Raw genomic sequence first — 25,939 nt, 5'->3', positions numbered from 1 at the left:
TGTTTACTTCCTTCTCAGAAGGTAGTTGCTAAATGCTGTATTAATGCATATAGAATTAAAAAGTGAGTGCCTGCATTTACCAATTAGTCAATGTAGACTCATCACTAATGTATAAATAAATCCCTGTTTGATATGGCTAATGGAGAATGCGATGAACCTTTAATGAATGTGTGATAAGTTATGCAAACTAAAACAAGTTATGCAAACTAAGTAGTCTCTAAACACCAGTTAGTTTCATCAACAAACGTACCACTTCCCATGCTGATTGATGATAGTATGTCTGTATCTTTCAGGTGCTGGGTATGTTGGGTTAAGGATGTGCATGATAAAAGGCCTGAAGACATGTCACATGTTTTCATGGGCTGCAAGACCCTCTGATGTAGCTGGTGATTTTAAGAGCCAAAATTGTAAAAATGAGTGTGAGAGGAGCTGTGGTGCTTCCTGCAAAGTGTTACTCTTTCAGGTTTTGTGTCCCTAAGCAAGTAACAGTGCTAGGATCACTGGTCTAAAGCACTCGCCTAAGGGCAGCTGCCCTTCTACTATTTCTTCTTCTTTGGGCCCCAGTAATGTTATATATAATTATACAGGTCACTAATTGATTTTTCTAAGGGGAGAGGGGAGTTTAATTCTAGTGGTTTGTATTTCACTACAGCAAATTCAGAATGTTTAATTTTCTTAGCAAATTGTATTACTATTGCAATACAGTTGTAGCTATTGATTGCTTTGGAAATCTGTGTTGTCTTCTCTGCTGGGTAGACAAATTCAGATAATAAAAGTATTACAGAAGAAAAAAATATAAAGTGACCTTTTTAAGGCACTTCTTTAAGTAACTGAAAATAAATTAGCAATATATTTCTGTGTTTTTGTAGATAGAAAAATTAAACTGAAGAAGGTCACTATATTAAGCTTGATTAGTTTAGTTTCATACTTCTGAGATCTGTTTTACAGAGCTATAGAAAGGTACATGTGCTCCAAAAATGGATCTCCATATACCTTAGAAAAAGCAGCGACACAGGCATGTGACTGCTCACAGTGAAGACTGTAGCCATGCAAAATTTGAGATTGCAGACTCTTGAACATCTTGGGAACACTGTGAGCTCTTTCCTACTAAAAACAGCTCAGAACATCAGCTGACCCATGCCCATGTTTTGGTGGTGCTTATCTCATCTTGCAAGTGTTACAAAATCTTTTTTCTGAGAAGATCTATGTGAAAAGCAGGTGAGTCTTCAATTAAGGAACTTGTATCTCTCACACAGTAGATGAGAAGTCCTGAAATCCCTCAGACTCTTTAGGGGAGGGGCTGAAGAGGGAGTGGAGGTGGTTAAACAGCAGTTGTCACGTCTTCGGTAAAAACTAAGCAGAGCTGGAAAACAGTCTTTCCAGACTCTAGGAAAGAGATACTGGCGTAAGTTTGCACCTAAGTGGGTGCAGTTCAGGTGGTTTTATTGTTCACTCACGGAACAAACTTCTCTGAAAATCTTGAATCACAATAGTTACCTCCTAAAGAACAGCTTAAAATTTTACAGGTTGAAGGTGGTTTGTTCGTAGGAATGCTTCTCCAAAACATCCAGTGTAAGTGTTGCTATTCTTGTAGTGATACTAATAGAAGGACAAGGCATAGTCATACCAGCAACCACCTACAGATGCCCTAGAAATATACTGATGAAATACAGTACATGATACATGGGTTTCTGTGTTGCTCACAGATTAGAGTGGATTTTTTTTTTCTATTGTTTTACTAACATGCCATTGGAAAAGAATATCCAAAAGGTTCTCCAAAGCAGCCTCACAATAGCAGGTTCTGCAAGTCACTACCCGTAGAAAAATGCAGCAGATCTTAACCTGGAGAGAACATAATATTGTATTAGCTAGAGAGAAACAAATTTACCGTTGTTGTGCCAAATTTCCAAGTTCATTCTTCTGTGCTGAAAAGAAAGTGGAAAAATAGATATCAATCTTTGGCTATAAATCCTGATATTTTCAGGAATACAGAAAATACAGAATATTTTCATTCTGCAGTTTCCTGTTGAAATTTAAAAAGATCAAAAATACGTTAACTTTTACCACCGAGCACATTTGTAAGTCTTCAAACGATGCTTGCTTTTATTGGTCCCTCCATGTGCCCAGCTTCTCCTGAGTTAAGCAGAAGCTCTGTGATCTTGTATACAGCAGTTAATCCACTGTTGAGAGCTTTTAAAACTCTCATACTAGAAAACTAGCAGCATTTTATGCAAGAAGTTAGTCTTTTGATCACATCTCCAAAAAATGGAAACTATTTCCAGTGCAGTGTTGCCCAGTTACATGTGTTGGAAGAGCTACCTGAACAGAAGCCAAAATAATCTCCTAAGAGCTTGTCATTAAACAAGCAAATTATGAATAAAATAGCAATTGACTGAAAAATCTTGAAGTAAGAAAGTATACAATATTTAAAGTTGTTTGGTTTCATTATCAGACTCCTCAGTGTCTGAAGAGAGGCCACTTAAAAGATGAAGTTTCATTTCTGTCTCTTAATTACTGATATAAAAAATCTAACAGTATTGGTATACAGGGGGTCAGGGTGCTCTTTGCGTGGTATTTCTAATATTGACTCATCAGATGTGAGTCATTGTGTGTAGGTTCTTTAGTCCTTCCCCCACATCCATATTTTGATACTAGTAGTGGTTTAGTTTAATGAATTTCTAAGGCAGTTTTTCATCTCAAGAGTTCCTGCATGGGCAGCTGATACTGTTGTTCCACAGGCTACTTGAGGCAGCCTTCAGTTTTGCTCTTTGTTGTTTGTTTGCTGTTTCTAAGGAAAGGGGTATTAGCTGTAAAATGAGTCTGAATGGGTCTTTTATTTTTTTCCTCATGAACATAATAACAAAATAACCCTTCAAGTTAATGTTTTGGTTTTATTTTTCTAACCTGGCAATATTTTTGAAGTAGATGCATTTTTCAAGTTAACAATGAAAGCTGTGGGTTTGTGTTCATTTTCACTAGTCTTCCTTCATCCATAAGAACAGCAGACTTTGTTATAACAGCAGATTTGCTGTAGTGCTTGGGTCAGCTTCATGTGTTGAACTAGTTTTTGTACCTTTAGCAGCATAACTCATTTAAAACCATTACGTATTTGGTTTTCGCACTGTGAAAAAAGGCTCTGTGCAATTATAGTATTTGGGTCAGTTTAGAAAATTGGCAGCAACATCATTGCCTGGTGATTAATACTCTCTGTACGGACTTTCTGGCTCTCACGATGCCTTTGTATATGTTTAGACAACAAATTCCTAGATAACAAATTCCCTGTAAGGTAAATTAAGTTCAAAAGCTTCTGGAAGACACCAAGGGGCAACCTCCTGTCTTGCAAAAAGCTGAATTTTTACTAGTACTTTTTCTGACAAAGGTTAAAGGCTGGGTCAAAATAATTTTTCGTACTGATCAGTTCATACTGGTAGCATGTAACTTTCTCTGGAGGGTTTTCAGGTGGTACTGTGGTTCATATTATAAATATTCAGCAGCAGCTCAGAAAAAGGATAATCCCTTCTGTTGAGAAGCAATATAGAAAGGAGTACTTACAAAGGTGAGCATTTAAAAGGGATAAATGTAAAGTAGAAGTACAGTTCTGTTGAAAACTTGAAGAAACTTCTCCATTGTGTGCCAGAGAAGAAACTCAGAAACTGCTAAGTTGATTTGGATGGTAAAGCTAATAGAGCTAAAGGTTTAGAAGATATTGAGACTTGGTGGGACTTTAAATACTAAAGTTTAAATAAAGTATGTTGTCATATGAAGCATGGCAGGTGCCCCACACAGAGAAGGGTCAAAGGCAGATAGATCAAAACAGCATAAAATAAGTGTGGTAATAGTTTTTGGAGTACAGTTGTAAATGGTGTTTTCATGAAGATGTGTCTGGTGCTGTCAATCATTTATTCTCTAGGGGAATAGTGGAACTTCCAAAGAAAAGTTAATCTATATTAAAGTGAGAGTCTTGTGAAGGAACCTGTGTGCACTTGTGAATGGTTTAATTGACGTAATAGAATAGCTCCCTGAAATTATGTTTGAGCATAAGGCTTAAAGAATAATACGTAGCTAAGTTATGTCTACTCTCAAGTATGATGTTACCATATGATACCATATTTGTAATTTGCTAATAGTACAGATTGAATGAGAAAACAATAACTTACCCCATTTTCCGAAATGCAGCTGGGTGGTAAATTAGCAGGTAACACATCAGCTCTGGAACATTGTAAATGATAATAATTGTATTGAATACTAATCATATATCTAATAGCTTCTTTTGATATTGCAGGAAACAGCATACTCCATTCAGCAGCAGACAGTGTGACAAGTGCAGTACAAAAGGCAAGTCAGGCTTTGAATGAGCGTGGTGAAAGGCTAGGTCGAGCAGAAGAAAAGACAGAGGAGCTGAAAAACAGTGCTCAGCAGTTTGCAGAAACTGCACACAAGGTAAGATTTGGGTGGGATACGGCTCTCAGTAGCTTAAAGTCGAGCTCCTTTATTTCAAGAGGAGGAAGCTCTGGGAAGAATTGCAGTCCATTACTGTTTACAATCAGCTTATTGTTTTCCTTGATAAATTTCCTCACTTGGCAGATTTCTGGTTTATAACTTCTGTGTGCAGATCTGAGCCTTGCTGCACTTCTGCTTGAATTGAAACTACCTGTCTTCAGTTTCCTGAAGCCTATTTCAGATCCATCTTCCCACTACTGTTTGGCACAATTACTCATACTTTGTGCAGCAGTAGAGTAAAATTGTTGTTAATTCCCTTTGATAAGCAGTGATTATCTGTCTGTTTCTGAAGATGTATCTTTTTATGTCTGGAAATGTGATTTAGGAGGATTTTGAGGAATCATTCTGTCTCAGGAATGTATGGACGTTTTCTGTGCTTGCTGGAAGGTATTACAGTACTATGCCTGATGCATCTGCATATGGATAATTGTGCTGAACTTCCATCTCTGACGGAAATTCGACATCCAAAGCATTTGATTTGATGGCTGTGTAACACATCCACAGCAGATAAAATGTTGTGGGTTTTGTTTTTTTTAAAGGTAAAAGCTTTCTGAATGTGCTTAACTATTTTAGCATGCAAGTTCAATAATTTTGCTGCTTAACACACATGCGTTAGGCTTTATCGTGCTTGCACCAAAAAAATGCTGGGCTACTGCATTAACAGTAGGAAATCCTGCATTGGTATCTTGCAGTTCTATACAAACCTCTGTTTTATGTTGTCTTTAACATGTCACAAAACAAATTAATATTTACTGGGATAATCCTATACTTCATGGTCCATTTAGATCAGCATGGTTCAACTTAGTGGTCTGAGTATGGCACAAGCCTGCTCCTGGACTCTTCCATCTAACACTAACACCTTCTCCCACACACTGTGATGCTAACTATGCCAATTTAGTAAGCCAGCCTTAAGCAGCAGCTGCCACTGCTTCTAGGATAGGGGGCAAAAAGTTTGCTGCTGTAGCATAAAGCATAGATTGCTGCTTGGTAAGGAGTTTGAAAGTGAAACATGCGTCTTGATATATGAGCCAGTATGAATCTTGAACAAGATTTGAATAGTGTGTGTTGCTCTTTCATCTTCACATGTGCAGAACAGCAGTTCCACAGGTGAAGATGTGCTGTGAGCCAAAACCAAAGCTGTTTATCAGGTTATCTTAGGAGAATCATACTTTGAAAATCCTACTTTAAAAATCTTAGGATTGATGGATACAGTCTTACAATAAAAATATGATCTTTGATAGCCTGTGCTGTACCATATTTAGAAACAAAAGCTTAAAAAAGTCCTGAGTTAATAATTCAAAACAAAAGTTGAAGGAAAATGTAGCAGAAATGATGGAGAAGCTAAAATCATCCACAGTACAAGGGTTTTATTGTTTTGTTGGGGTTTTATAATCAAATAAAAACTTCTCAATCTGGATTTTGTTCATAGTCATTTGAGTTTACATGTCTCTCTGGCAGTAAGTGAGAATATTTTATGCAGGAAATGTCTAAGCAATGCAGAGCAGGAAGGGGTCATCTCTGTTTGGACTGTCCTGGGCTGAGTTTTATGAAACCTATCTGCCAGTCCAGTTCTAGAGGTTACTACTGTTCTTCAGATGAATGTGAAATCATGTCCTGATGAAGTTATCCCAATTACCAGCTGCCTGAAACAGGAGTGTGAGAGTCTTTGAGTGGATTGTAATTAAGGATCCGTAATAAATGCTTGGGTTTTGACTTTTTAAGAGGAAAATAACATCTTTATATTTCAGGGGAACAAATACTTGTCATTTGACAATCATAAGGATAATGTGGTAAAATGGGGTTTACGGCTTTTTTTTTTTTTTTCAGTATTTTCTGTATTGGTGCCCCAAGTCTTGAATTGTGTCTTAGAAGTGCAGTAGTCCTGCAATTCCTTTTCAGTTACCTCACAAAAATGTATGGTGCAGCCACACAGGAATGTATTAGGTTAGAGAAGACTGTTGGTTTATGGTGATGTGCTTTGGTTTGCAACAGGGTTGTTTGGTTTTTAGTGGAGCATTTAGGAATAAGTACAGTATTGTTTATTGTTAATGTTCTTCTGGTTAAGTCTTTGAGGGGCAGCTATTACTGAGACCGTAGGTGTTGTTTGTACAGAAGTGAAAGCTTATTCACTTCAGTGAAACCAGGAAAGTGAGATCCAGCTGAGTGTTGCATAAATGGCAAAATTAGAACTTTCTGACAAAATAGTGACTGTGAGAAGAGCACCAATTTTAACTTGATAGTATTTGTGTGAGCACTTCGTTCAGCAGAGTTCTGATTTTGGTTGCTTTATCCCTGCCTTCAATAAACAGTAAATGTACTTTCAGATGTCAATCTGTAATTATTTTCACCCCTACAGTATCATGACTGGATACAGATTTCTCTCACAAGTTAATTTCTATATCTGAACATTACTCGGGCAACAAACAGGAGGAGTTAGAAGCCATTCCACAGCTGGAAAACTATGATGCAGTTGTAATCACAGAAGCATGGTGGGATGACTTGCACAGCTGTGCAATGTCAAAGTGTTGCAATGTATGGCTATAAGCTCTTCAGTAGGGATAGGCAAGGAAGGAGAGGCAGTGGGGTAGTCCTGTATGTTAGAGTGTGGTTTGACTGCACCTTAATGATGGTGACAGTAAGATTGGACGTTGATGGATAAGGGTAGGGGGAAGGCCAAATGAGGCAGATACCGTGGTGAGTGTGTTATAGAACTCCTTCAGCATCAAAAGCTTATGCAAATTGAATTTGAGTCATTTGTTGGTCAAATTTTCACTGGTAGTAAATGAGGAAGTTTTAACTGTTCTTAGTTCTTGCTAGTTCTGGTTTCTAGGTGAGTTTCTCATCTCAGCTTTGTTACCATGCTGTTATCTGCAGATAATATACAGGTCCTAGAACTTCAGTTATTTGCTTGGTTTGCAGTTTATCTACACTTTTTATACAGGATTTAAATCACTTTCGCTCTTTCCCCTCCCTCTCATTCACAGTTTTGAATTATTTGAAATAGAAATAATGAGTAATTACAGAGGTAGAAAGGCAATCAGTCCTTAATTTTTCATCATTATGTAATGGCATTGCTGCTGAACAAGCCTAGAATTTCTGATTGTATTTCACAATCCAAATCATGAAGTCGAAATGACTGTTCCTTTAGGCACATCTTTGTTTCTAGCCTCTTGCTGTAGCTCTCCTCACAGATAGCAAAATAATGCAACATTGGGAAATATGGCTATGAAAGCAAATAAATCCTGCTCCCTCAGTGTGGCAAAGAGAGACTCTGCCCGTCTATCACAGTAAAGGGAATGATTGCATATCTGTGTGCAAAGGAGTTACAGATTTCAGACATCTTTTGGAGAATTTGGTTTACGAACTCTTCTAATCCTAACTAGCTACATTAGCTTGATATAGCTATTGTTACGTGAGCTCCCTTTAATTATTTTTTTCTTTTTCAGCTTGCCATGAAGCACAAATGCTGAGAATACTGCCCAAACTTGAAATCTTCCCAAGAGAAACTGAAAAGGCTACATCCAGCATCTTTTACAGGAGATCCAGACTTCTGTGTGCTTTTTTTCTTCCAGTTCAGTGGAGATGCATTCTTTCAGTTTCTGTGCAGGAAACAGTGTTGCATTTCTACCTTTTTGACTTTTGTTCCTCTTTTGTAATATTGCTACAAAGTCCTGCAGTATTTTCTACCTGTATTTCATTTGTTACAGGAGTGAAAGCAAACAGGGGAACTGGACCAAATGACAAGCTGATCAGGATTAAAATAGTAATATTCTTCCCCAGTTGTACGGAAAATTATTTAACTGGTTGTGGACATATGTGTGGAAATAAAATCCAAAGAAGTGGTATGCTTTTCATTTTATGTAGCAGAATGAGAATGTTGGAATTATACACCTGGGGTTGTAACCAGTGGAGAATAGACTGCATTGTCCTGAGAAACAGAAAAGCTGGTTTCTTCTACCCGATGTAGGAAGTTTTGCATGTGCCATCACCAGCATTCACAAGTGCATATCTGAATTTCATAGCTGCATTATGCATATTCCTGTTTTCACTTCTGGATTGATTATTTGAATAGTATAATGAAACCTACAGAATGTATGCTTGAGGTTTCAAAATTGAGGAGAAAAGTAAGATTTACATCAATGTGACCATAGCTGTGCCTCAGACACAATGTAGAATTCCGCAATCTGATAATAACATTTCATCATCTTTTTACCTGTGATTCTGTGAGTAAAGGCCTATGTAAATGAGAATGCAAAGGCGTGGGAAAATGAGAATGCACTATTTTCCAACACTTCAGAAACTCGTCTGATTCGAATGACTTCTGTGTTAGCTAGTGATCTGATTTCTAATATAGAGGCTTTCAAAAAAAGCATGTCTTGGTACATTAGTATCATAACTTCTGGTATGTGTCTCAGTTTTCAGTATATATACAATATATATATTGTCACTGGAAGGGTGACTCCATTCTGTATTCACTATATGCAATATATGCACTGTATTCTCTTAAAAAAAAGGTTACTCTTTTCCTTCACCACTGTTTTCTTAACATTTTTTAAGATCATCTAAGACACCTTTGGAGTGAAAAGGGGGAGGATGCTGCACCTTTTTGTTTCTTTGGCTTTGGGGTTTTTTTTTAAACCAGTAAGCTGGAAACAGACATCCTAGCAGAGGTTTCAGCCTTCATCTTCTAAAGATGCCTGCTCTCCATTTTTTGTCCTCATCTTACTAGATTGCTGGCATTATATGAATGTACTGTAGTTTTCATTTTTAATGTAGAATAATATTTTTGCATTATAAATGACACTCAGAAAAGTCTGAAGTCCTCAGAGCAGTGCTTCTAAGGGAGATAAAAACTTCTGTTAGTAATTGAGAGTATTTTAGTTACTGCAAGCTGAAGTAACTGAATCTCTTGGAAATACCCATTTTGTGAAAAGATGCTTGGCTTTACAAAAACATTCTCATTTGAATTAAAGACACTATCTAGTTAACTGATTACATTCAGACTTTACATCTGGTTTGTTTGGGTTTTTTTCCTGTAATTTGAACTGGTTTGTATGAAGCTTTGTATTGAATTTCACACTGGGAATTTGAGAGAAGGGGTAAATTTGTCATCTCTGTAGCACCATAGGATCATTTAGATATGTTTAGCATCAGCTGTAATAGTTACTACACCCAGCACTGTCAACTGAAAAAGAATTTGGCCACATCTGTTATAAATCAGAACAGGTTCATTAGCAACATGAGTTCTGAATACTCCATTGAGCTACATACAATTAATGTATGCCCTGTAAAAGTCAGTGGCTTTCTGAGCACTTTTCTAATAACTATGGGTATTTCTGCAAATTAGCCAGAAAACCAGCACCTCATTAAATATTAAACTTCTCCTAGAGACAAAATATTAGGCTGTTTTTTAAAAATAGCTGCATTAGAAATTAATCCGGGAGTCCTTCTTGACCACATAGCTATCTTCTGTCATCATCCTTTCCACTCTTTTGATAATTACATTCTGCTGCTAACCTCACACATATTTCTCTTGAGAGAAGGAAGGAATAGGTTTTGAACTGCTGCCATCTAGCTGGTCTTCTAAGATTGTCAGTAATTTAGAAGAAATGTCTAAAATCCAGATAAACCTGAAAAGAATGAGTTGTCTAAATTCAGGTAAAAAAGCATAGGTTTTCAGGTGTTTACATGAATATCAGCTGGACAGGCCAAGGTCACAGTTGCGCTGTAAAGTTCCAGACCTTTTGTGAGTTGAACTATTCTAAAACATTGCTTTAGTCTCACTGACAGTTTTTCAACTTTTTTTTTGCTGTTCTCCACTTACGTGTGTTGTGTTACGTATCATAACTCAGGACTTAAATACAACCATCAAAAGCCATTTTCTATGGTAATTTTGAGTAACCTAGTGTTATTAAATGAAGGAAAAGTGATTTGTCTGTGTGTTTACTTTGTTCTTGCTGTTCATTAAATGACAAAATATGGTAGTTTATAGAAAAAAAATTTGAGGCGTATAAATGTCTATCCAAAATCTTACAACATTGCAGTTTCCTTCTGGAACTGAGCTTGTAGTGTATACAACCTAGTATTATTAGATAGTCATGTATATAACATATATTATAATTCAGGTTAATGTTTCATATGAAAGAATGTATTTGTAAATTGTAACGACATCAGTAGTTTTTAAAGTTCTGCAAAGAATAAAAATACTGTTAGGTTTCACTACTGTACTGCAAACTCTGTCTTAAAAGGCTACTTTTGTGTCTAGCAAAAGTTGTGTATTATGTGAAATATTAACAAAAATGTGCTCTCTAAAAAGTGATCTTAATGGTAGTGATCTTAATGGTAGGTAGGTTTTGCTATAATATACCAGAATCGTAATACTGGTAATTGTAATACTTGCTGGTATCTGTTGTAACCAGTTCCTTGAAAGTTCTCAAAGATGTAGAAATTATTTTGTACTGTTCTGGGGAAAGAAAAAAGCGGGACCGGCTCTCTTGAGTCATTTCTGGAAACCCTGATTTTGTCATTAAATACTTTAACTGCGATGAAAAAAAAACTGTCCTTGGATTATTTGAGTTGTCTGTGAAAGATATAAATTATTTGTAAATGACACTTATATTTCAGTCCAGCAGAATTATATCTCACTCTAGCACAACTGAATAAAAATTAGTTTCCACTCTCATGATGAACGCTTTCTATAGAAAGAATACTGTAATTAAAAAAGAAATAATGGGAACTAGTTTGAAGGATTTTGTGTCCAAGGAGATTCTAAACAGCAGTTAGCTCAGGTTTAAGTTAGCGTCCTACCTAAAGGCTGTATAGGTTAAAAAGAACTTCTTTGTTAATTTTCTTTCAATTTGCTATGAAATACCTATTTGCAAATTATTGCTAATTTCTTTTGGCCATCTAATTTTATTGATAATTTTTTTATCAAAGCAAAAGTAATTTTAATTGCTATATGGGAATAAAACTAAAGGTGGGAATCTTCAAAAAAAAAAGACACAGAGAAACAATCCCATGTATTTGACTGAGGGCTACTTGGAGAAAAATCATTGAATATTAACTGGCTGCTGCAATCTCTCTTTTTTCAGGCTTAAATGGGGTCCTAATCCTAATTACAAAATGCTAATCTCAAAAATGTACTGTTGAAAAATATTGCCACCTTGTTAAATTACTTTGCGTGGTAGGTAAATCTTGCTGGATTGCACGTTATCCATCCAGTGTTGAATGCCATTGTCATGGATTCAGCAGTAGCAGTCATTTTTCTCCTTAGTAGCTAGTGCAGTGCTGTGTTTTTGACTTTCAGCCTGGGAACAGCGCTGATAACACCAGTGTTTTTGGTTGTTGCTCAGTAACGTTTACTCTGACCAAGGACTTCCTGAGTCTCATGCTTTGCCAGGGAGGAGGGGAAGCCAGGAGGAAGCAGAGACAGGACACCTGACCCAAACTAACCAAAGAGATATTCCATACCACAGCACATCATGCCCAGTATATAAAGTGGGGACAGTTACCTGAAAGCCTAGATCACTGCTCGGGTCAGGCTGGGTATTGGCTGGCAGGTGCTGAGGTGTTGTATTCTCTTCCCTTATTATTTCCCTTATCATTATTATTATTGGTGGTAGCAGCAGTGATTTGTATTATACCTTAGTTATTGGACTGTTCTTATCTCAGCCCATGGGAGTTACATTCTTTCAATTCTCCCCCCTATCCCTCTGGGCGCGGAGGGAGGAACAGGGCGGGGAATGAGCGAGCAGCTGCATGGTTCTGGGTTGCTGGCTGGGCTTAAACCATGACAGCCATATATAACCAATGCCCAAACTGCATGAAACTTCCTGTAAAAGAAATAGATCTGTGGTGGATCAGAGGCAAAATCAAAGCAGCATTTTGTTGTAGTTCACACATAACAATTTGGCAGTTCTTTTCCATTTTTTTTCGTACATTTATCCTTTAAGATACAAAAAGAAAATGTTTGCTTCATTTTCTGAGCATTTTCACAGATCAGTTTTACCATGGTGGCATCTTTTTTCTTGATCATCAGTCTAACCTTCTGTGTATAATTTCTGGTAGAGATGATGGCGTTTGTTTTCTTTGAATCATGGAAGAGACTCAATCTAACAAAAGTTAGTGGAGCTCAACCCAGATGCAGACTTTGGCCTCTTCAGGAACCTGCTTAGTAAGGTTCCATGGGATACAGCCCTAGAGGGCAGGGAGGCCCAAGACTCTTGGTTGATATTCAAGGATCACAGGCTCAGGAGTGTTGCATCCCAAGTAGAAGGAAGTGCAGCAGGAGGGCCAGGAGACATGGTTTAGAGGAAGGTGTCCCTGCCCATGGCAGAAGGGTTAGAACTAGGTGATCTTAAGGTCCTTTGCAACCCTAACTATTCTATGATTCTATTATTCTATTTCAGGCAAACTGAAAACAGGTCTGTTAAATGTTGGAGCACAGAAACTGCATGGCAGGTACTATTCTTCACTGAGACCATGAACAATTGCAGAGCTGCCAGTGTCTAAGTGACATAATAGCTGTATGTATGGGGTCATTTGTAAGACAGATGGCTGAGAAAGGTCCCATTTATCTACTAGGAAAGATTTTGTAACTCTTAGCATCCCTTTATGAGGAAATCATCATTAACTGTTAGCTATTGCTAATTTTATCAACTTGGTAGGTATTAGACTAAAATCCCTTTTTTCCCCCTGAAGTTTCTATTCTATATGGCAATGAAAGAGAGAAAGTAGGTGGGAAGGAAGAGGTTATGTGTTCATGTTCATAGACTGGGTATGCTTCCTGGAATCTGTTCCCCCATCTGTCTGGCACAGTAAATGTGCAAGTTATTTATGGCTTCTCTTACTACTCCGACTGGCTTTCCTAGTTCCCACTTTTGTACAGTCTTTCCATACTGAATATTATTTTCCTCTTATTACTCACAACTCACTCATGCAAAGAGGTGGCTCCATAGCTAAAGTCTCTGGATTTTTAGCATGAAGTACGATCTTTAGCCCTTGCCCTTTCAGGTTTGGACAGCTCCTGTTGCATTATTTATTGTCTTCAGTTTGTTGCTCTTTGTAGATGAAGATGTAGACGTGCAGTGCACATGAAATAAGGATACTCCACATTGCAAGGGCAAAATTGTAGAGAAGGTGTTTCAGCATGTCTGAAAGGATTTAGGACAAGATTTCATAGTGCTAGAACGCTAACATAGGTGTTTCTTCCTTAACCTTACTAAAGGTTTTTCTCTAAAGTCTGTTCTGAAGCCATAGTAATAAAAGTTATTTATCTTGAATGTAGTATTTTTTCATCCTTCTGTAACAAGAATTCAAAGAGAAATAGCAAATTTCTTTCACATAGGTATAAACTAGGGCATGGATGTAAATAATTTAGAGTAAACTAATGGGCAGGAATAGAATGGAGATCTGCGAGCATTAACCTGATTATTTCTAGTAGAATGTGTCAGGAATATAATGGAAACATTTTTAATTTCTTGTTTTACGAAAAGCATCAGAAACAAAACAAAAGTAGGTTCTGACAAAGACTTTTTTTTTCCTTCGTGCTCTAGCAATGTATTTTTCATGGTGTACCTGCAAATCCCAATCTTATTGCAAAATGTTTATGGACAAAGAAAGACACAAGAGAAGAGCTGGGCAAAAGCAGCGGTAATATCTCATTGCTTCTTTGCTTGGATTTTACAAGCACTGCAAGAAGCTGTCAGCTTTCAGGCCAAAGGCATTCGTATCAATACAGCTAAAGAATTCAGTTCAAGGTATTTTGGGGAATCATGTGTGTGTATGCCTTCTGTCACAGGCTTCAGCAACTGTAAGAAGGAAATGTCTGTTGCCTTATGCTCAAATAGTTCTCTGACATCCTCTGCTTTAGTGTAAGGAACAAAAGCAGAGTGCCTTGTCGGTATCAGGTATCATTAAACTGCCCTTTATGAAACACGCAAACCCTCCCTCCTAAAAGTATGGGAGAAGTCAAGGAAAAGAAGATAAATCCTATTAAAGCATCAGAAATATTCATATTCTGAAATGGTTTTTGCTGTAAGAATTCATACTGCAAACAGTATTTCAGGCAGCTTAACTTGAGCTGTTTTCTTAGGTCAGTTGAACAAAATCAAGAAGTTCTTCAAAGTCTTTCCTGTCCCTGTTTTTGGAATTTGGAAATTGAGCATTGGGATACTCAGCTGAAGTGAAAGAGACTGTATTACAACAGAACAACATGGAATAGGACGAGACATACTTTTAGAAAGAAGACTTACGACTTCCCATGGAGGACACCCAGTAGAGGAGGCATGCAGTGAACAGGGGAGGCACAGAATGACCAAAAAATCACAGAAAAGAAATGAGGATACACTGGACCACCGTGACCCTCCAAGGGCAACAGGACTTGGCATTTCAGGGGAGAAGTGATAGTCCATGAAAAGAACGAGATTCATGGTTGTCGTGCAAGAAAAGGGCAAGGCATCCATGTAGAATTAAATTTCATAAGATTATGCAGAGAATTTATAAATAGAAAAGTAGTCAGCCTTTGTTTTTTAACATCAGATATTTTAGCTGTCTCTAATGAACAGCACAGGGTTTAATTTTAGTGTATGGTCATAATGACTTTAAGTCAACCATTTTCGTATTTCATGCCTGTCATGGTTTAAACCCTAGCCAGACAGCTTGTTCACTCACTCCCAGTGAGTGGTGCCAGGCTGGAAGCAATCAAGCCCCCCCCCACCGGGGCTCTCCCCTTCCCCGCTCCCGGAGGAATGGGGAGGAGGATCGAAAGAGTGCAACTGCCATGGGTTGAGACAAGAACAGTCCAGCAACCAGTGTACAACACAAATCACCACCGCTACTACCAACTACAACAATGATAAGGGAAAATAACAAGGGAAGAGAATACGATACCACCGGCCAAGAAAACGAGTCCCACCCGGAAGCCCGTGTCCTTCCGGGTAACTCCCAGTTACCCCCCACCCCGGGCATGACGTGCTGTGGTATGGAATACCTCCTTGGCTAGCCTGGGTCAGGCGCCCCATCTCTGCTTCCTCACGGCTTCCCCTCCTCCCTGGCAGAGCATGAGCCTCACAAAGTCCTTGGTCAGGGTAAACATCACTTAGCAACAACTGAAAACATCGGCTTCACCAACACTGTTCCCAGGCTGGAAGTCAAAACACAGCACTGCACCGGCTACCAAGAAGGAGAAAAATGACTGCTACTGCTGAACCCAGGACAATGCCCTAAGCTGTAAAGCAATTTTTCCATGCCTTATCAAATACTAATGTAATGCTAAAGGTCTTAAAGGTAAACGTCCCAATTTTTATTCTAATTGGTCAAAAATTACAAGAAACTGTTACTTGCACATCCCTTCCATACAAAATAATCCTTGAAGTGTTGGTTTAATATTTCACCAGATCAGCTAAGATTCCTTGTCCTGTAGTGGGGTTAAGTGAAAATTTCCATTATCTGCTGCCTTCAAATACGGATTTTTTCAGTTCTGAGATTTGTTAAAATGTTACTACTAAAATGACACAAAGCCTTTATCTCAATTTTTATACCTTACAGCATAGCTTCTGTCTGAAATGCAGCATAGTGGGATTAGTGGGTGACAACTCATGCTATGAACTGCAATGACTTGTCAAACAAATGTAGTGTTACTAAGTTCCATCAAATTCTTTTTAGAGGTAAATATTAATTCCTATCTTACTAGAAATTGTATTAAAATTTGTCATACTTTTGACATCCCAAGGACTGTAAAGCAACAGGCAGCAAAACAACAAGTCAGACTGCAAGTGCTTCTTGTGTCAGGGGAATCCAGAAATCTCTCCAAATGAAATAGCTTCAGAATATTTCTTGCAAGGTAAGTCAATGTGAAAATAAGCATGCTCTCCTGGAAAATCTTTAAAAATTTCATATGATATGTCTGAAAAAAAGAAAATATGCAACTACGTCATGTCTTTTCATAAGGACTAAAACATAGAGTCAAATATTAGAAAACTTAATGGAGCAAGTTAGCAAAATCACATTAATATATGAAGGTACTTATTCAGTAGACTTACCTAGGGAATAACTATTTGTTATAAAAATGTAATCGTTTATTCAAATGAAACAAAATAACATCTTCCAGGAAGACAATGAAAGTTCATAGCTATCATCCTATCAGCTGCAGCTGATCCCTAGAAGGATGTTATAGGCACATCATCAGAAGCAACTCAGATAAGATGGTTTAATCAGCTCCTCAGTTGCATTCTGACAACTAACTGGGTTCAGGCTTAGCTAATGAAGCAAACTTGTTTCAACTATTTTTGTGGATACCCAGCCTTTATGTTTTAAGCAAGCATGGGTTATTTCCCAAATAGGAAATTTAAGAGTATGTATATGGCCAGTTTTTATAGCTTGACTAGCAAGTTAATCTTGCTTGACACAGTATGACAGAAGTCACATAGCCATAGCAATGCTTATCATAGTAGTTATTGTAATTAGTTTGCATTATCACTCTTTTCTCTCTTTTCTGCATTTCCCCTCAATGCAGTGTTTCTGTTTTCTCTAAGTGCAGTAACAGATTTCCTGAGTTGTAATGTATGTTCTTTCTAGACATTAGTACTGCAAAAGCAATCAAAATAAACACTTGGCTGGTTTTGGTGCATTAAATTCCATTTGTCCATAAAAGCCCAATATTTGCATAGATTTTTCAAAACTGTCAGACAGGTTTTGAAGAATGACATGAGCAATGTTCTGTGTAGGGAGTTTGCTGAACTAAAAGAAATGAATAATGTGAGGAGAAACCGTTTCTAATGTCAAAAGGCATTTCTCAGTCAGCCTATTTACAAAAGATTAAGGGAAAATGCAATTTCTTAGAATTCTCCTTAATCCTGTCATACTGCTTAATATGTGCAACAATGATGATTTCAAAATGTGTAAATGTTTTCTGAAAAGGAAGACAACTTATACTACTTCTAGTTCTTTCTTGTCTGTTTTGTAGGCAATAGGATCCTAGAGGAGATTCAGAAGAGAGTTCAAATGACTTGAAAATGTAGAGCATTACTGTATTAGTGACTTTTAAAGTCCTACATGAACTCTTGTGTAGAGAAAAAAATCAGCCTTCTGTTACTGGTATTGAAAGGATGTGCAACTATAACTTTGGGGAATGTAGAAGGGATGTTTTAGAAGTTTTCATTTATCAGAGGTTGAAAGTTATTTGGGCCAGCTGTGTGCTAGAATACGGTTATTTCCTGTAAGAGGAATTGCTAAAGAAATGGTTATTTCCCTTATGAAGTATCAGGGAAAGGGAAAAGCTTTGCGTTATTAAGAAGTCGTATATGTTCTTTACAACTTCCTTTACTTGCATGAAGATAAGTCTCAATCTTTTTCATGCTTGTAATTTATCAGCCTGATACTTGTCATTGTGTAACAAGATACTACGCCTTCGCACACGTATCTGAACCATTACAAGTTGTCTTCATCAAACATTTACACATTTTGAAATATTTTCAAACCCTTTTTGGAAAAGAATACCTTAATTTCATTGCCATTTCTGCTGGAGGGACTCATGCTCAGCAGTCAGCGGCCACACCTGTTTAAAGAGAAAGTCTCTGAAATATTTTAATTTGTTACAGCATGTAAAGTCTTTTTTTTTTTTGTTTTTCCTGCTCCTGCTATTCTCTGTGTAATAGGCATATTCTGTCAATCTTCTGTGTATGCCTTAACAACTAAGACATAAATAAGTGGTGAATTTCACATTAAGTCTGACTTGAAGGACTATTGTGGTAAAGCACATGGAATTTTGTAATGGTCCTTAATGTAATGCTGCAAATTACATTCAATGATACAGAAACTAGCTTTCCTTTTATTAATTTTGCCTCTTGAATGTTGTAAAATACAGAACAGATTCCTTGGTGAAATTTATTTTTGTAGGTTAAAATTGACTTCTGGTCAAGGATACCCTTGATCTCTGGATCTGACATTTCAGTTTCTGGAGAGTAACATTAGCTTTGATATATGCCTTGTGTTAGATAACAAGCTCCCCTTCTCCTCTTTTGCTTTCCCTTTGTTTCCCTCTGAAAGAATGAAGCCTGGCCATGTAGGACGAAAGTGAGCCACACACTTTGAAGACCTTTTGAGATAACAAGGGAAAAGAGAAGGTGGGATATGTGGCACAACACATTTTCTCTCAGTCCTGACAGGCCAAAGAAATTAAGACTCCCTACCCCTATCTATGATAAATAGACTCATTTAGAGATCCTTTGGAAAAGTTGAAAAGTTACTATTCTTTATGTGTCAAAGTATGAATTACAGGAAGTAGGACCTGAGAAGTAGATTACCACCTGTGAGTTTACCAACTGTAAGCAAGGAAGGCAAGAGGGAATAAAACAATAGGTCTTTCTGGTCTAGGATTAAGATTTGAAAGATGAGGGATTACCACTGTGTGTATGTTGTAAGAGAAAAAAAGGGGGCTTCTAGGCTTTCTAGAGCATCTGAGAAAGAGACATGGACAAATATACTTTCTTAATTATGATTAAAAAAATAAAAATATACTTTCTTAATTGTAATGGTCGTTAAAGCTAGAATTCCTGTCAACCTAAAATCAGGGGAATAAACAATTCAATTTGTTGATCAATGTAACCTTGGGCCACAATGCAGTTAGACAAGGCAATGCATGTACTGGGTCAGTTTGCCATGATCATTAATCCCTGCAGTCACTGTAGTCAGTTTCAGTTTACAATTAATCATACCTTTATCGATTTGCAGACAAAAAATGCTTCAGTGACACCGGCACGAGAAAGCCTCTGTTTTGGGGTTTTGTTTTGTTTTGGACAGGTTTTTATCCCCATCTCCCTGGTTGTGTATCCACAGTTTTCTATGAAAATAACAACTGATTTGTATGTAAACATTTATCTCTGTGTCCCTGGAGTTTGGAATTTACTGCAAACCTGTGCAAATCTCATTCACACACAGCCAGTACTTGTTAATGGCTTTGTATGGAAGGGAAAACAATTCACAGATGCACAAAACAGATATGTAGAAATACTATTATATGTACACATGCACACATACTTCCAGTACAGCATATTTCTAATTTGTACTATGAGTCTACAATGTGATTCATTTTTCATATAAAAATCCTCCTTTTTGTAAGGAGTTTTTTATCCCATATCCCAATTTTCATTTCTATCTCAGTAAAATGACAAAGGAGTTCACCTGAACTAGACAGCTGCCAAGAAAGGAAAGGTTTTCTTAGAAAATTATTTCTGAAACATTTGTCTACTTGATAATAATCCTTAACTACTGTGAGCTGAACTATTAGTTCAGATTCCACTCTTCCCTGGAGCAAGATGTAAAGAACATGCTACCACAACTGGTGTAGGAAAGTGTATTTTTCCCCTCCTTAGAACTGATTGATGAGGTCAGATTGAAGGGGCATTTTTTTTTTCCCTTCTGTAGTTTCCCAATCCTTTAAGTCTAGATTTTTTGAGTTGGATTATTTTTTTTTTTTTAATTCATCAGGGGGAAAGAGATTTCTAGAAGTCACTTTTAGTGGTAAATATCAGTAATTAAAGAGTTGACAATTAGTCTGAGAAATGGTGACTTGAAGAAGAGCGAAGATTTCTTTGCCAATTAATACTTGCTCCTGCACAGTACCAATTATTTCTGGAGCTGGAGAGTAGAGATCATGTCTTTGAAATGTGTTGTTAGTAATATCATTATTATACTGAATTTACAGAGAAGAAAAAAAAAACAATTAATATAATTTTTTTTTCATAGTGCTTTTCTGTCATGACTATTCACTCTGAAGGAGAGAAATGTCCTCATCAATCATCCAAGTGAAAAAACAAAAGTAATATGGCTGTAGTATCCTTTTTTATTTTTCCTAAATCGGTGTATGTGTGAATTCATACAAATAGTTCTTAGGGCTTTGCAGTTGTCACTTGAAGTGTTTAAAACTGATAAACACCTACACTGTACTAGCAGTGATAATTACCTTGGCCTTTTAAAAATCGCCAAAACTATGTTAAACATTATACATTTCTGAAAAAGCAGTTTCTCTCTTGAGTTGCATATTTAATGTGCACATTAGTAGGAAAGTCACTATTAACAAAAAAGAAGAAAAATTTAAAAAGGTTCTAATTTTAATGACCCTACCAGCTAACTTTACTGTTTTAGCTATCACCTATTTCAAAGTTGCTCTGTTTCATACACAGTTCTTTATGTCACTTCTCTTTTAGCTTACGCTACTCAATCTTCTCCAACTGTTTTGCACAGTTCTTCTAATAACATTCTGCAAGTCATACTTGGACTTTTTTTCCTTTCCTGTTAAAATGGTTTCTTGTAAAACATGGAGAGATGCTCTTTTGTCAAGAAGCAGGAGGAATCAGACTTTTCTTGCTAGTGAATTTGAACTCTCAAGGAGTGTGCTGGGCTATTAATGTACTAATCTCTTGTATAGTTTTAAGACAAGGTAGAAAAAATAGAATTTAATTTCCTCTTTCAGATATATTTCTGAACTACGATGTTATATTAATTATTCTTTAAACTGAGATAGCTGGTCAGGCTATGTAGGAGATAATCAACTATTTTTCCCTAAACATCCTTCTCAAATCATGTCTTCTCACCTTGCTACAGTACATAACTACTATTGATTAACTGCCCTCTGTTAAATTCTGATTCTGTTCAGTGCTGAAGGGTGCATACATGACTTCTGACAGATTGATCAGGACATGCAGAATGCAATTTAAGGAGATGATAGCTCTGACCTTCAACTGAGAAGCCAGTCCAGGCTGCTGTGTGAAGTATGGTTTTTAATTAGCCAATGATACTTTCTCTAGCTTTAGAAACATATATTATATGGCATTCATCTCAGTTTCTATAGATATATGCTAAGTAAAGTTACACAAAGGAATGTTAATTATGCTTGCTCATTAAAAAAAAATAAAAAAACACCAAACAAGTAATTTTGAAACTGAATTTTAACTTTTGAAAAATGCAGCTGCTATAAATAAGATTACAATGCAAAGGATCAGCAAAGCTACAATGAATTTGATTTGACAGTATTGTACTTCTGGCAAACAAGGCACCTAACCTGCACAAAGTGGTAAAGAGGAGAACAGAGTTGGTGTTGTCTCTTGGAAGAATGTTCGGTATAACAAATCTCAAAATAACCATGGGTTCAAAACCACAGGTATTAAGATTGCATTTGGAAATGAAACAGGTTTAAAAAATGCCAACAAAAAAATATATTGATGGCATATTTTAAGTGACATAAACAGAGGGAAGAACTTGAATAATGTAACAGAAAAAACACTCAAAGCAAGTGTAGTTTTTATTAAACTTACTGATATCTGAATATCTGACAAAAGAAAATGAGAATGTGCATAGAGACACTTCACAGTTGTTAGCCAGCCTGTATGTGCCATGAAAATTTGCTCACTGAGAAAGAGCAGTAATAAGTGATTTGAAATGGTTTAGTTACCTGTGTTCCGAAAGCATCTTGGAAGTGACTTTGATCTGTGTATCAGTCTGAGGAAGAAAATGTTGAAGAGGATGGTCTGTGGCTCTTTTAGAAAGATTCACAGTATCAATGTTGTGTTACATGTATCATAAGGTAGCTGAGAATGGTATAGGTCAGGCGCCTGAGGCTCCTGTATGGGGAAAAAAGAAACTAAAAAAGGAGGACTCCTGGATATGGTGGTATGTTCTCATCTGGGTCTATAACTTGAAGGATAACAAGTTTTAGCACCCACCAAGAGTAAAGATACGAGAAACAAAAAATAAAAAAAGGAAAAGACAAAAAACCAAACCAAACAAAAAAAAAAAACAAAAAACAAAAAACAAAACCCCCTCTTCCCTGGTCAAAACTGTAACATTTCTACCCATTTATTGTACATTTTGCTAGACTTGCTATTATTGAAATAATGCAGAATCCATAAAAAATGGCAAAGAAAAGAATTTAACTGGACGTCCATGAGCTATTTTCCTGCTTACAATATGATGTTATTGTAGCCTAGACCTCTAAGGATTTCAAAACATTAGGGCCAATGTGCTCGGAATTTCTATTTTGACACTGGAAGTTCAAAGAGGTTCAGAAATTTTTTTTATCATTTTAGTAAAGAAAGAAGCATGATAATAATGTGTCACTTGCAGCAAGTGCTAGCATAGCAAACAATAGGGAAAAAGCTTTTGGACACTGATTCTGTGATTGCTGAAGTCTAGTTGTGAGCAAAAGACAGGACATTGTTAAGCAAGACCTGAACATTGGCTTACTGTGTCCTGAAGTTGTGCTGGCCCTTCTTGCTATGTATAAACCTAAGCATGCTGGGCACTTGAATCTGTTTAAGTGGCAATACTAGATTCTGTTTGTTGCTTTTACATCAGTGATAATTATTACTGCTTTCAGTGTTGTGGACAACAGAATAGATGGTGTTATGATGAGAACAGTAACTTTTCCCCCCTGTCCTTTGCAAGGGAGGAGTATCTAGCATTCATCAGAACATTATGACTCTGGGCTGACACTACTCCAGCTTAGGTCTCATTCTCACCTATAGCTCCCCAACTTGCTTGGTTTTGATTTTTTCCCCCCTGTCCTGTGCTGTCCATATGGAGTTGTATGAAAATTCAAATAATTTTTCTACACTAGACCACCACACTAGTCCCAAAAGATAAAAAGAGCTCCTGCACGTGAAAAAGTTATCTTTATTCTGGTTCTTCTCTTTGAGGCATCATTTTAAACCTGCAAGAATTCATTAGAGAGTTCTTGGTGATACCAGGAAAGAACTATTTGTGAACATGTTGGTCTTTTTACTGAACGTACCTAGCGAATACTGGATAGCTTTGACATTGGTGTCTACAAGAAAGATGTAGGTATCCTCAGATGAGTATCTGCATCAGACAGGCTCAAAAGTAAGGCTTGGAGGATACTGCTACAGATGGGAAGAGACAACTGGAAAGAAGTGCAAATAACAATGCGGAAAATTCAGAGTGGAGACGAAATCCTTGTTTCTTTGCTCCTTTGATGTCCAGAAGTCTGTTCTGTACTAGTTGATACATGCCTGATGTTTAGAGATCTTTGAATTTCAACTCTGATTACAAGAAATGTGTGCACTAGGGCTAAATTCCTTATATATAAAAAATCATGTTGTTTCACTGGCAAAAAAACACATCTCAATAACATGACCACATTGCACACTGAAAAATGCTGCATGGGCCAGTTACAGGTAAATTTATCCTTTGGCATCATCATCATCATACTGTCACTGAAGAAACTCAAACAGTATGTTAGAGTGTAGAAGATCATATCCATGTGGCCTGCATTATACTTTTGTTTAACTCACTCCATTTACAGTATTGATCAGGTGGCTAGCTTTCTGCTGTCACCTATTAAGGCTAAACAGCAGGAAACTGCTGTACTTTGTTCTGTTGTTAGAAGCCAATTGCTGTCTGGTGTTTTAGTTGGGAAAGGTTATTCTATGTCAGCAAATACAAAGTGCAGCAGATTGGTGAACATACAGGGGACACAGGAACACTGCTGCAATAACTGTTGCCTTGATCCAAGAAAGCTTCATAGTCATGCAATTGTCTGGTAAGTTAAAAGACTAACTAGTGAAGTTGTTCGTCTTTTGCATTTTTCATAGTAGTCATATGGAAGGATCCGGGATACTGATGAGGGACTTATGCTCAGGATTCTGGAAGCATATCAACTCTTCCAAATAACACCCTGTGACACTCATCCAAACAGCCACCTCCCTCCATCTGCTGGCCACATCACTGATGTACCTGTAGAGGCTTTTATTCTTGCCTGTGACATCTCTGGCCACATTTAATTCTGTCAGGGCTTTAGGTTTCCTAACCTGCCCCCTGGCTGCTCAGACTATCTTTCCATATTCTTCCCAGACTACCTGTCCTTTCTTCCACCCTTTATAAGCTTCCTTTTTGTGCTGGAGATTGTCCAGGGGCTCCTTGTCCATCCACACAGGCCTCCTCGTGGTTTTGCCTGACTTCCTCTTTGTTAGGATGCATTTCCCCTTGCTTGGAGGAGGTGATCCTTCAGTATTAGCCAGCTTTCTTGAACCCTCTTCCCTCCAGGACTTTATCCCATGGTACTCTACTAAGCAGATCTTCAAAGAGGCCGTCTGTTCTCTTAAGTACAGGGTAGCAAGTTTGCTGTGTGTCCTTCTCACAGCCCTAAGAATCTTGAGCTTCACCATGTCATGGTCACTGTGGCCAAGGCTGCCCCTGGACCTCACATTCCTCATCAGCCAGTCGTTGTTGGTGAGAACAAAGTCCAGTACAGCACCTCTCCTTGTTGGCTGTATCTCTTAGAGAAGGAAGTTATCATCAGTGCATTCCAGGAAGATTGCTTATGCCCTGCTGTGTTATCACTCCAACAGATGTGGTGGTTAAAGTCCCTCATGAGGACCAGGGCTTGTGAACATGAGTCTGCTCTTATCTGTCTGTAGAGAGCCTCATCCACTCAGTCTTCCTGGTAGGGTGGCCTGTAACAGATACCCACTATAATGTCCCTTCTCCCTGCCGTTCCTTTAATCCTGACCCATAAGGTCTCACTTGGCTCCTCATTCATCCCCAGGTGGAGCTCCGCGCATCCCAGTTGGTCATTTACACAGAAGGCAACACCTTCTATGGAGTATCCTTCTATGGAGTATCCTTCCATTCCAACGCTCACCATAGGAGCACCCCACCCGTCTCCATGCTGCCAATAAGGTCATAGCCCTGCAGGTGTGTGCATGTTTCTAACTCCTCTTGTTTATTCCCCATGTTACCTGTGTTTGCATAAAGGAATTTAAATTGTTTTCCTGATGAAGCTGATTTACTGTCTGGAGTGCCTGGAGTTCCTTTGTGCTGCTCTTCAGGTGCCCTCCTGCTGACCTGTGCTTCCTCTCCACGATCAGAGCATCTCTTGCTGGCACTGGCATAATTTAGCCAGCATTCTCCTCTTCATCATTTGTCTTTCACTACAAAACAGACTGTAAAGTTCCAGGTGTTGTTTTTTTTTTTTTTCCTTTGCTTTTCCAGGCAAAAAAAAGATATTGTTCACAAAGTCACAGACCCTGTTTATAACCTCTGTACGGACAAGTAACAAATTTCAGTATTGTTTGCATTCTTGACTCTACCACAGAGAGAGGTCTGACATGATTGGAGAGTGGCCTGGAAATCAAGAGCAATAAAAATGATCTGCAAAGTGTAAGCAATGAGAAAAGTCTGTACAAATTCAAGTCATTTAGTGTAGCAAACTAAAACAGAGAATACACTATGATGACTTTCAAGTAGATAAAGAGATAATATGAAGAACAAAGGATTAAAGAGGATTAAAGTGTTTCATAATTAATAGCTTTAAGAAGAAATGGCATTACAATTGCAGAAAAGCAGATACAAATTAAACAATAGAAAATATTTCTTAATGGTATAAATGTGGTTGAATGGGCATTACTGAGTGTTCTGAAGACCA

At 37.6% G+C, this 25,939-nt stretch overlaps 1 protein-coding gene across 2 annotated transcripts in view; it reads left to right on the top strand.

Moving 5' to 3' along the window:
- Window positions 1–11,056, top strand: part of STXBP6 (syntaxin binding protein 6) — a 110,349-nt gene extending 99,293 nt beyond the window's left edge. For both annotated transcript variants that reach the window (XM_062619373.1, XM_062619372.1), the window contains 2 exons: window positions 4,283–4,440; window positions 7,947–11,056. In XM_062619373.1, the coding sequence (XP_062475357.1) occupies window positions 4,283–4,440; window positions 7,947–7,970 (182 nt within the window). In that variant the 3' untranslated portion in view covers window positions 7,971–11,056. The remainder of the gene's footprint in view (window positions 1–4,282; window positions 4,441–7,946) is intronic.
- The last annotated feature ends 14,883 nt before the right edge of the window (window positions 11,057–25,939 follow it).

This window comes from Pezoporus occidentalis, unplaced genomic scaffold (genome assembly GCF_034315485.1).
Source record: "Pezoporus occidentalis ecotype Australia unplaced genomic scaffold, CSIRO_AGI_Poc_V1 ctg21, whole genome shotgun sequence".
In the NCBI taxonomy this organism is placed as follows: Eukaryota; Metazoa; Chordata; class Aves; order Psittaciformes; family Psittacidae; genus Pezoporus; species Pezoporus occidentalis.
The sequence above is the reverse complement of the archived record's forward strand: the minus strand, read 5'-3'. Positions and strand labels throughout refer to the sequence as shown.